General features: G+C 37.6%; 1 protein-coding gene across 1 annotated transcript in view; it reads right to left on the bottom strand.

Moving 5' to 3' along the window:
- The window catches only part of MYO16 (myosin XVI), a 422,200-nt gene that overhangs the window by 32,707 nt on the left and 376,566 nt on the right, over positions 1-12,927 (bottom strand). The window contains exon 32 of the mRNA XM_036250228.1: positions 9,402-9,560. Within this exon, the coding sequence (XP_036106121.1) occupies positions 9,402-9,560 (159 nt within the window). The remainder of the gene's footprint in view (positions 1-9,401; positions 9,561-12,927) is intronic.

Genomic DNA, 12,927 nt, shown 5'->3' with positions numbered 1-12,927 from the left:
ATTCTAGCATTACAGCTTGCATGATCTTGGAGAAATTAATTCACTGCTTTGCACTCCCTCTATTTCATATATAACATTTTTGCTTTTCTTGGGTAAATTCTTAGGAATCTTCTAGCTGTAAAATAGCTAAGATTTTTATGGGAGCTATGTATAGGTAATATTGGGCACTAACTGTATGCTAGTCTCAACATGTTAAATACTCATAACAATCCTATGAGGCAATCTTTCGGTTATCCCCATTTTTCAGATGAGAAAACTGAGAACTGGAGAGGTTAAGTGATTTGCTCATGGTCACAGGGATAGTAAGCATAAGAATTAGGGTCTGAACCCAAGCAAACAGGAACAATGCAACACTGCTAAGAAACTGAAGTTGGCAGTACAAATACTGCATTCTTCCACCTGACCCTTTCGGGCTTTGTACATACACCCAGCATAAGTATTGAGAATGTGTTGGTATGAGGCAAGAAAAAAGGAGTTAAGGATGACTCCAAGAATGTGAGACAAATGATGGGCACATAGAGCGCTCTTTAACAGAGAAAAGGAAACTAAGTTTCAGCATTTCAATCCAGCCGTTTTCAACCCTGACTTCTCAACCACAGTGAAGGAAATTAGGTTAATTAAATAAAATCTAAATTAGAAATTCTTTAATATGACTTCAATTTTTTTTTTTTTAACTAGAAGGAGGAATGAGGCAGGGCTTTCTAAATGCCCGAGGAGCTTGCTTTCTTTGCAAAGCTACCTTCTGTTGCTAAAAATAGATAGCTGCACAATATTCCAGACTGTCGCATAAAGGCTTGCTTCCTCTGATTTCAGCCTTTGAGTCAGATAACAGTCTGAGTTCCAAAGAATCTATAAATTCCCACAAACAAAGTGATGTTGTAAAATGTATACCTGAATATAGGCTCTAACCAGAGGCTCCTTTGTCAGTGCTCTGAATCTATCTTGAGGCATAGCTAATGAAACCCATACTTGACGTTTCCAGTTCATGTGGTTTGGTGCTACAGTGGTGACAGATTCAATATGGTGCTGGAGTCTATGCAGAGCCCCTGGTCCTGTCCATAGTCTCACCCTATCTTCCCTGTGGAAAGCCCTGTAGTACACCCATCATTCTTGCTGTGCACGAAGGATAAACATAATGCAAATAAGAAGAAGTCATCTTCACAGAATGAGAAATGTAAAAATCAAATATAATAACTGTATTCTTAAATTGCTGGTTTTCCTAATGTCCAGCAATAAAATGTATATTCATTGAGCAGCAAGAAAGAAAATGAACTGAGCATAAAATGTCTTCGTTGGAATTTTTTATGTCCGTATTTCCCCACAAAAAAGACATCTTTATATTCAAAATATTTTGTTTGATATAACTAAAATGTGCTAACACTAAAAACCGTTCTCTAATCTAATGATAAACAACCACAAGTCCAGGGAATAATTAAGTATACAGAAAAGATCTAAGTCTGTGTTCACATCAGTAAAAGGACGGCAATTAAAGTAAGTGATAGCTGTAATTACCCACACATAACTATATTTCAGCAAATGAACAAACAGATAATTATTTCTGGGAAGCTGAGGCAGCATGCAGATACTGGCATTCAAAAGAGAAATCGTTTCCTAGAAAAATAACACTACTTCTGATTCAATTAGAACTTCAAGTTATTTTAAATGCTTATTTCCATCTTGCGCCTTTATTTAGAAAGCCCTTCACCGGTACGTTGTGAATTATGAATCAGTCCTAATAACCACTTTAAGAACTATAATGATCATGAATATGTCATGGGCTGCACATATGTAATATTTGTTTAAGTTTTATCTACTAGGAGCCATTTTCTGATTCGCCCCCTGCATAGGACTTACCAGTTCACATGTAATATGCAACGTTGTTTTAATCAGTAAATGCTTCCTGAGTGCCTCAGTGTCTGGGGCACTGTGCCAGGTATTTTAATAGTCATAGGAAGGCTTTAGGAACCCAGAAGTTCATGGTATTTACAAAGTAGATCAACTTAAACATGTCAAGTGGCTTTGAAAAATTAAAAATCCATTTCCTTTTGTATATATAACTCTTGAGATGTTCAAGTGGTCTTCTAGCTTTATTTTAACATCTTAATCCTTATAGGCATCTAAAAATCAACATATAAATCTGTGTTCTAGGGTTTGAAAGTATATTATGTTGAGATTTAGAAGCTTGATTTTTATATTATTAATTTCAAACAATGTATTCCACAAAAATTTCCATTTTTGGTCTGGAGCAGTTTCTGTTTTTTCCATTGGCTTTTGGTTTTATTTAGATTTTTAGAGTAAGAATCACGGGGATTTTTTGTATTTAGTTTGCTAGTACCATTTCCCAAGCCATAGATTTTACTGTTTGAATCAAAACACAAATTAAATATTTTGATGGAAGGAAATTTCCATTTTCTCTTTATGGTTGGATATGCATCATCTAAGCTGAGCTAGGGAGAATGGCATGAAGTGAAATTTTAGCAAAAGTAACAGGTATACAGTCATTTGTCTAAAATATTTGTTTATTCAGTTTTGATCACTCTAATACATTTTTAATTTCTTTTTTATTTAATGACTAGCTTTAAAATACCCTAAGTGTAAGTAAAAAAGGTATTACTTACCTTCTTACTACATATACACAATTTTAGTGAAATATTCTATTACACATTTGATGCTGTTCCTCACCTTCCATTGTCATTATTTCAAGAATATTCAATTTGAATATAAAGGCATACAATGCTTTTGATATACTTACTGCCTCACAAAGGGTTATCATCAGAGATTTTAGAAAGTGATTGTTTTTTTAAAGGATTATATCTCAATATTTCTATCCAAATACACATAAATCTGAGCATTGCACATTAACATGGAAAGTTTTACAAAATGCCTATTTTAATCAAGTTGGAGTAATACATCATACGCATTCAGCATTATTTTAAGGGTGGAGAGTTGAGAGAGAATTTTAATATTTAACAAATAGGGTTTGGTTATTTTAAATCTTGATAGTCCCATGTGATGGAATGCTGTGCACTGAGTACCATTAACAGCAAGCTGTAAACAATGCAGACCTATATTTGTTGACATAGAGATAAACTACATGATATTCTTGAAGGTTAAAAAAAGCCTATTATTAAAATTATATCTATGGTATAACTCAAATTTTATAAAAATCAAATATATTATGTAAAAATGCATATATATTCATTTGAAAAAATAAAATTCTACACAGTGGAATACTAGACATATTTAAAATACTTTGGGTAATAGAATTGATGGTTATTTTTATTCTTTATTCTTTTCAAACTGTCACATAGAGCATGTGTAATTTTATAACCTGCATCAAATTATAAATTCCATTTACATAATGATATATTTTTAAGAAAGCTGCTTAAGTCATTGATGAAAAAGCACTAAGAAAGGCCAATACTTTGGGATCCTGGTAGCCTGTATCATTCTTTGCAGAACTTGTGTCTGCAGTTAGTGGTAATTAATGTTTGGTAACTGCAGTTCTTTTTTCTAGATGTCATTGTTGCTGGTCTAAAATTCCTTCTGTATCTTACCAGTCTTATCACCTCCCCCTCCACTGCACCAATGAGCTTTCTACTTGTGAGCCAAATACTTACTATATGTAATCCCTTTGGGTTTCTCTCTCTCTCTCTCTCTCTCTCTCTCTCTCTCTCTCTCTCTCCCCCTCCTTCCCTCCCTCCTTCTCTCTCTCTGATTAAAACCATCTTTTTTTTCTTCTGAGCCAAAGGACATCTTCATATCACTCCAGAGACCTTAATGCTAAGCTTGAACAAATCTGCCCCAACCAACTACCCATTGCCAGACCACTCCTAAAGTATGACTTGTGATTAAAATTGCCCTAGCTAATGTTTATCCTATATCCAATCTCCCCTTCCTCCCTGGTAAATCAGCAAGGATCATCTTTGGGTCTGCTCGGCTAAAAAACTATATCCCCAGAAGCGACCTTGGGGGCAGTAAGAGATAGGATGGTACAGCGGGAATGTCTGAGGGCCATGAAGTTCCATCGTCCTGGATATCTGACATCCATCCTGAAATCTCCTTTCCTCTTTCATTCTCTCTCTCCCCAAATATATTCAAACCTTGGAATTGTAACTACCACACAAATCAAGGAATCGAACATTGTCCGCTTCCCAGAAACCCCTATCATTTTCTCACCAAATCACTACAGGCTCTTTTCTCCTGCAAATGAAATAAATCACTGTCCCGACTTTGTGGTGATACCTGCACTCCGCAGTCTGTGCCGGCCAGGTCTCTAATTCTGTAGGGTGCGTAGTAAGTAGTATCACCTTGTGGTTTTAATTTGCATTTCTCTAATTACTAGTGAGGTTCGACCCTATTAAAATATTCATTTAAGTGCTTATTCATAATTCCTGCCCAAATTTCAATTCAGTTATCTTTTTTTTTAATTTAAGTAAAAGAACTATATATATAGGGTGGGACAAAATTAGGTTACAGATGTATTAATTATATTATTTTCCATTTGAACAATTGTAAGCCCACTTTTGTTCTACCCTGTTTATGTAGATATAGATATGGATATATGTATATATATAAATATAAATATCCATTAAGGTTGGCACTCTTTTGTGTTCGGTCTAAGGAATCTTTCTTTCTTTTCCCAACTCTGAGGTAAAAATGAAATTTCCTTGCATTTCTCCTATAAATTTTATTCTATTTTTGACATTTAGATCTATAATCTACCAGGATTTGTTTTGTGTGAATAGCGTGAAGTAGGGGTCAAATTTCATTTTTTTCCTCATGTGGATGGTGGTTGATTATGCTTCCCCTGGCGACCTACAATGCCACGTTTATCATAAACTAAGAGCTATTTGCACAAGCTGGGAGAAATGTGGTTTCCCCCTCTTGTCCTTCTTCATTCCTAGCCTCTGGAAGAGTTGTATAACACCGGCATTATTTCAGCTTTAGAACTACCAGAAATGCTATTTGGGCCTAGAGAATTTCTTGTAGAAAAGTATTCAATTACAAATTGATTTACTATTTACATTACTCTTTATCTTTCCTATTTCTTTTCTCCATTTTTGATCAGTTGTATTTTACTTTTTTTAGAAATATATTCATCTAGATTTATAAATTGCTATTGGCATAAATCTGTTCATAATTTACTGTTCTTACTTTTTTTTAATTTCTGCGAGATCTGTGGTAGGTCCCTCTTTCCATCCCTAGCATTGGTTTTGTGTCTACATTCTTTATTGCCCTCGTAAGCAAGTTATCAGTTTATTAATGTTTCAAAGAAATTGTTTTCAAAGAACCAACTTTTGGCTTTGTTGCTTGTTTTATATTTCAATAACTTATGTCCTTATCTTTATTACATCCTTCCTTCCATTTTCTTGATGTTTAATTTGTTGTTTGGTTTCTAACTTGTTGACATTTTTAACATTGATATTCAGCCTTTGTTCTTTTGCAATAATATGTCTAAAGCTATAAATTTCAATTGAGTAAACAGTTAGCAGCATCCTACAAATTCTGTTACATTTTTATTGCCATTAGTTAAAATTGTTTGTGCGTGCGTGTGTGCTTGTGTGGCAGAGATGTAATGTTTTTCCCATATAGATGAGAATTGCTGTGGTAAATCTTTTTCTTTTCTCTTTCTTTATATTAAAACTTCCAGTATCTTCATGGTTTACATGTTCTTTAGAAATCTTAGGCTTTAAAATATATTAATCAATTTATTTTTATTGTGAACGTACACAGGATGAGAGTCTTTAGAAGTTTAATGGGATTCAATTAAGTGTAACTGTTTTCATATATGCTTTTTTTCTACCACCTAAGACTTTAATATTGTCTTACCTTTCATATATTGCTATTTTACTCCACCACCACCACCACCCAACCCTTTTTTTGCTGTCTTTCAGGGTTGACTGACTTTTTAGTATTCTATTTTACTCTTTCTATTAGTTTGAGAATTGTACACCCCACTAGTATCTTTCAGTGGTTACCTTTGAAATTTTAACCCTCTAGCTTAATTTATCAGTGAAGAATATTAAATATTGTTCCTTTACCCTCTCCTGACCTCACTAACTTTTAAAAATTATTCTTTATTCCTCCTTGAACCTTGAACATTTTGAGTCTTCCTGTGTTTAATTCCTTCAGTTTTTACTTTTTTCCTACAAATATTCTAACTTCCCTTCATCTTTACAGGAGTTTTTTATTGTTTGTAAAATTCTAGACGGGCAGTTATTTTATTTGAGCACGTTTAACATGTTCTTTCACTGTCTTTGGACTTTCATTGCAGCTCCTGTTTAGGGAATTTGTCTTTTTTATTTCTGGTTACCTTTAAGACCGCCACTCGGTCTTTATTTTACTACTGCTATACCTAAGAGTGGTTTTCTTTCTACTTATTCTACTCAGGTTTTGCATATTTTCTTTTTAATTTTTACCAAAATCATGTTTACAGACAGCAAGAGTCACCCTTATGAGAGGCACACCCCTATGGGTTTATGGGAGCACGTGCGTCCCTGCTCGTAAGAGCGCCACAGGCCCTCCGCAGTCCTCTATGGCCGGGATGTTTGTATCCACCCTCCTGCTGAAGTCCTGATCCCCAAGAGGATGGCATGTGGATGTGGCCTTTGGGAGGACATTACGTCATGAGGGTAGGCCACTTAGGAATGAGATTAGTGTCCTTATCAAAGGGTCCCCATAGGGCTCCTGGGCCCCTGCTGCCATGGGGGACACAGAAGCGGGCAGTCGGCAGTCTTCAGCCTGGAAGGGGGCCCTCCCCAGAACCCAACCATGCTGCTCCCTGATCTTGGACTCTCAGCCTCCAGAAATGTGAGCAATATATGTCTGCTGTTTATCAGTCACCCCGTCTTTGGCATTTTGTGACAGCACCCTGAGCTGACTAAGGCAGCAGTCCACCCTCCTCTGCACTGTACCCCACCTCTGGCAACGACTCATGCTTTCTGTTCTATAGTTTTGTCTTTTCCAAAGTGTCATGTACATGAAATCACACTTATAGTCTTTTGATTCAAACTTTTTTCACTTAGTGCTGTGTGTTTGAGATTCATCCACTTTGTCATGTGTAATAGCATTTTTATTGCAGTTTTTCCATGCACTGCTGGACAGCTTGACAATAGTCCTAAATGGGCCCAACTCTAGGCACTCACACCTCAGGTAATCACCTCCCATCTAGGGAACTGAAGATATAACCTGCTTCTAATAAACAGACCGTGGCAGAAGTGCTTGAAGTACCGTCCGAGGACAGGCTGTATAAAGACTGGGGCTTCCATCCTGGTGTCCTTTCTGATGGGCGTGGGGGAAGCCGGCTGCCCTGGTGTGAGGCCACCCCTCGGTGAAGCCCATGTGAGTGGGCTGGGAAGTGATCTGCGGTTCGCCAGGACCCATGTGGGTGATCTTAAACATGCACCATCTGTCACTCAGGAGTCAAGATGACTATAGTTTTACCTGCAAGTGGATGGCTGCCTCACAAGGGACCTTGTATCAAAGGCACTCTGCTCAGCCATGTCTAGACTCCTGACCCCCCAAAACTGCAAAATAATAGCTATTCGTTGTATTTAGTTTCTAAGTTCTGGGGGTGGGTAATTTTTACACAGCAATAAATAGGTAGCTAACACAATCCAGTCACCCGTTGAAGAACACTTTTTTATTTCCAGTGTTAGGTGATTATGAATAAAGGCACCACAGACATTTGCGTACAGGTGTGTGTGTGAATCTTGTTTTCATTCCTCCTGGGTAAACACCCAGGAGTGGGATTGGTGGGTCACACTGAAAGTGTATGATAAAATTCATAGGACACTGCCAACTCAAATCTGTTTCTTTTTTCTTTTTTTTAAATGTATCTTTATTGTTGAAAGTATTACAGATGTCCTCATTGACCCCCTCCACCCCAGTCCTACCTTCCAGACCTTCACTGCACCATTGTGTTCATGGGTTATGCATTTATGCATTTAAGTTCTTTGATGCTTATATCAGCATCGGGAATTCTCTAACATTTCTCACCAAATCTTTTCTCTTGCCCATGTACCTTCTCTTCTTTCATTAGGATTCCAATAATCCTTCTCCCCAATTGTATCTCTGTGCCTCTAAACCATTCTGGAATTTCCATTCTTCTCTTTGGCTTCTTTGTGTCTCATTCTGGATATTTTCTGATTTCTCTTTCATTTCCCCAGGTTTTTATTTTTAAATGACTGTGTCTAATTAACTTTAAACTCGTCCTTCATTGTACTTAATTTTATGACTATTTTTTAATTTCAGAATTTCCATTTGACATGTTTTTATGGTTTCCCATTTCTGCTGAGATCCTCAATCTATTATCTCCTTGGGCATTGTAAGCATACTTATTTTAAAGTATGTGCTTTTGAAGTCTGATCTTTTGAGCACCCATGGATATACTGCAATTGACTGCTATTTCTGCTTATTTTTTTTTTGGCTTATTTTGTTTTTTTTCACTATATATTGAATTGAAGTGTAGGATGCTATAACTGGGATATTTATTTTCTCCCAGGTACCTGTGGGTCATGTCAATCCCTGTAGTTGGATTGAGATGGTTCACAGCTGAGCTGAGGTTCCTGATTCTGATGCATATGAGCCTTCAGATGGACACTTCAAGGCCCTACGCCGTGGCTTTCGCAGGCCCTAGACTCAGTCTGTGCCCTCCATCCTTGGCGGCACCCAGACGCACAGATCAGTTTTCTGTGCACAAGTGCCCCGAACCACCCTTGGAGAAAAGCCTAGGCTGTTCGGTGTTCTCACTGGGTGCCAAACCCACTTTTTCATTCCCTCCCTGTGTTTCACTCTCTTCGTTTTCTATGCATTGAATCAGATTAAATAAACAAACAAAAAGTTTTTCTCAGACCTTTTGGGTGTTCTCAGAAAAGGGTTGGTCTGACTCTTCCCCATCAGCCGTCACTTGAGCCCTACGCTTCTTTTACTTGTGAGAGGAATGTTGTTTGTTTAAGCTACTATTAGACAATGTGTGGATACATATGGTCAAGCCAATTTCTAAATGATACATTGCTACACTCAAATTAAACCCTTAAAGCCGGTTTGGCATTTACCATGCCTTCAATATTATTTCTCCTTCACACATTTTAGGTATGCGAAGGAAAAGATTATGTTTTAACTCTTCTGCTCAGTATAAGTCTCATATTATACTGGCTATCATAGACCAAATACTCCATAAATATCTCTGAAAAGTCATCTAACACCAAATACAATTTTAATTCTTTAACTTATTCTATAATATGTTGACAATATACCTTACAGTGACGTTTTGTAGTTTATATTCTATTTTCCAATTTTTAAGTCTACTTAATTTTTATGTTTTAAATCCATTCTCCCTAGAAAGTTGATACAATTTAAAACTTATATATTTACTTCTGAGTTTAAAAAGCACTCACCGTTTGAGACGGGATTTCCATTTTCGGTAGTGATAGCACTAGAGAGTGAATTAGATAACTGAAGTCCATGGTTATTTGCATTTCTATCTTGAGTCTCTGATGCGATCTCTGATGTACCAGGATCATCTCGGCTAGTCAGGTTCATGTTAGTTTCAAAACCTAAAATAAATTTTAGAAAAGATTATTCTTTTCTACTAAGATAGATGGACTAATTTGAATCAAATATTGAAAGGGAATGATAAACTTCTCAAAATGAACATTAACTACATTTAAAATAATAACTTAATAATAATACTTCATCAAATTTGTGGCCTACAAAATATTTATCAAATTTTGCCAAAGCATTGTTAACCATAATGGTCAAATGAAAAATTCAACAAATATTGATAACTGTATGGTTCAAATAAATTTGGTAATTCATTATTTTCCAACACATTATACATAATTTTTTATGTCATAGGTCAAATAACTTATCGTGGCACACTTGAGAAGCCTATTACCTAAAAGTGTGGCAATAGTTGTGTTTCAGAAGTTCTCTTAATTATAAAACTAAGCAGAGCTGAAACAATCTTACAGCTTTGGAACAAAATAAGAAATATATTCTTGACATTATTGTAAAATATGTTATTATCCATTAAGGAATACTATACTTCAAATCCTTACCTCTGCATTTTATGCCTTGACAAAATTACCTACATGTTACTGCATGTACCAAACTGAGTGCGCTGATACAAACAGAATCATTGTCCAAATTAAGCTAAAGAGCCCAATAAAGATTTTTTTAAAACTATGTATTAATAATAGAGTAAAACGTAACAAATGCTAAGGTTTGGAACAATGTCTAACCGAGGTAGGTTTTTAGACAATGACGGTATTACCCACAGGCAGGGTCCGTGAGTGGGAATGTACATACACGTCAAGCATCGCTGTCGCCATGGTGTCAGACGGGCTTTCCCCATGCCTCTTCACAGAGCAGTGCCCTCTCTCAGACTGGCCCGGCAGACCCGGGATTGGCTCCTGCTTCCCCAGGTACCCCTAAGAAGCTCCACCCTACTGGGAGATTCTTGTTCAGCACCAAGAATATGCATACTCTTTCTGCTCCTATCTGTTGGTACGCAGTAGATCCTGGCTGTCTTTAGTTAGGCCTGTCTGAAACTTTAAGCTAACAAATTATTCAAAAGGCATAATAAGCATAATTTGCTTTTTATATTTTACATGGGGAAGAACAATATATCTTCCATGATTCCTATAGGCAGGACCTCAGTGGGCAGAGAGGTTATCCTCGTATTGCTGAAAAGGAAATTAAGGTCACCCATGGTCATGCCTATGTATTCTGATGATTGTGCGGATTTGTTTTTCCACTAAAAGACAAATTAGACTATGTCATTTCCAAGAACTGCTCTTTAAATTCTAAGAAATAAAAGAGGGAAAATAAGAAGGGAGATTGGAGGGAGGGAGAAGGAAGGAGGCAGGCCAGCCAGCCCTGTAGAGCTTGGCTCCCAAGACTGGGCTCGACTGGATCCTTTCTAACTCTTCCTCTTGGACATTCTCTTCCCTTGCCCTTGAGCCTCACACTCAAATAGCACCTTAGGCCATAGGTATCTTTCCAGATGCTCCATATTGACTCATGTTCCAGTGCTTGGTCTATGCATTCCTCTAGTCTGGAATGTGCTCTCCACTCAGCAATCCTGCCTCTTCCTACCCACCAGCGAGGATCTCGTTCAGATCACCCACAGTGCAGTGACCACACATTCACCGGTAATTAGCGTGCAGCACAAAGAGGAGCTCGGTCTGCCAAGAAGGAAGGTGTGCTAAGGTTTAGAGTAGAAAATGCTAGACAGTTAGAATGAAGGCAAAATGAGCAGGGCTTTAACAAGCAGAAGACTTTCTATTTCAATGATCTGGTGAGCCATTAGAGCTCCTGACTCCTTGTGCTGAAAAAGCTTTGGCCAAGCCAACGTGCATAAGAACAGCGATGACTATGAGGTTGAGTTGCCTTAATTCTCAACAATGAGCAATTACCAAACAGGCTGTAACTGAAAGAATACCCATTCAATTTGGTCAAGTCTATTTTTCTTTTTTAGCCTTTGAAAAGTTAGTAAATCAGGTTTTATTTTAAAGTGTTCTGAAGACAGACACTCAGCAAGTTTTATTTCTGTTCAAGCTAATTTTTTTTTCATTCTTTGATTTAGTTGTTTATCGAGTGCCTACTATGTGCCCAAAACCTTCCAGGTGCTGAAGCTACAATAATGAACATCACAGAAGGCAGCTTGGAGCGTATTGCCCAGTTTGACAACAAACAAGCAGATGATTAAAAGTGGTGAACTTGCATCTGGGTAGAAAGCTGAATGGGAAGTTGGGTGGGCAGCCAATGTTTACAGGCAGCATGGTCAGGAAAACATCCCTAGGAGGTTGCCGTGAGGCTCAGAGAACAAGGAGAGAAACAGATGGTTGTGCTGACAGACAACCTCGAACATGTGTGAAGACCCCACGCAGGAAAGAGCTCCCCTTTTTCAAGGACTCAGGTTCTAAGGAGTTGGGCACGTGGAAGCAAAGGGCCTTGAGAGAGGGAGACAGGCGTATCACTCAGGGCTGGGGAGGACCAGACAGTTTGCTTTTGCTATCAGTGCTGTGGGAGGTTACGGCAAAGGGGTATGAAGCAGGAAGAAGCTCCCTGGGTGACTGGGGACAGTCCTCTTGTGTCTGGTGGTACAAGACTCAATCCTCTGAGACACTGTGTCTTGGTATGAATATCTGATGCAAGCTTTCCCCATAACTGATTTCTGTCTCCTAAACAATTGATAGATTTAAATTATAGTCAAAACCTCCTGTTTTGCTTGTAAAGTTAAAAAAATATTTTTATATTTCAGCCCTGGCCGGTTTGGCTCAGCAGTTAGAGCGTCGGCCTGCTGTCCAGAGAGACCCGGGTTCAGTTCCTGCTAAGGGCATGTACCTCGGTTGCAGTTTGTTCCCCGCCCTGATTGGGTCGTGTGGGTGGCAGCCACTTGATGTGTTCCTTTCACGTCAATGTTTCTCTCTCTCTCTCTTCCTCCCGCTCTATCTGAACAAAAAATGAAAAAATGTCCTCAGGTGAGGATAAAAAATATTTTTATATTTCAGACCGGTGGGTAAAATTGTAGCCAGTAAATGTTTATAAATTTGTCACACTAGGCTGTGATCGTTACATTATCTACTAAGATTTTCTATTTTTATATTGAAAGCATAAGTCTACTCAAGAATGGCTCTGAATTTGAATAAGGAAGTACATCTTTCTTAATGTAAGACAAGAATTAACGGCCAACCTAATGATTATTATTCATATTGCTTTTACAATAATTACCATCTCCTGAGTGTATTATGTGCTAATCCCCTGCTAGATATGATACTTGACTTAGCTCTTGTTTTCCTAATAATTCTGAAGAGTTGTCACTATCACGCCTGTTGTCAAGTGATGAGGTCATTGAGGCTTGGGGAGGTTAATCTACATGCAAACATTTCACAATTAGTTAGTGTTACAGATGGATTC

Source organism: Molossus molossus, unplaced genomic scaffold, assembly GCF_014108415.1.
Source record: "Molossus molossus isolate mMolMol1 unplaced genomic scaffold, mMolMol1.p scaffold_m16_p_9, whole genome shotgun sequence".
Lineage (NCBI taxonomy): Eukaryota > Metazoa > Chordata > Mammalia > Chiroptera > Molossidae > Molossus > Molossus molossus.
The sequence above is the reverse complement of the archived record's forward strand: the minus strand, read 5'-3'. Positions and strand labels throughout refer to the sequence as shown.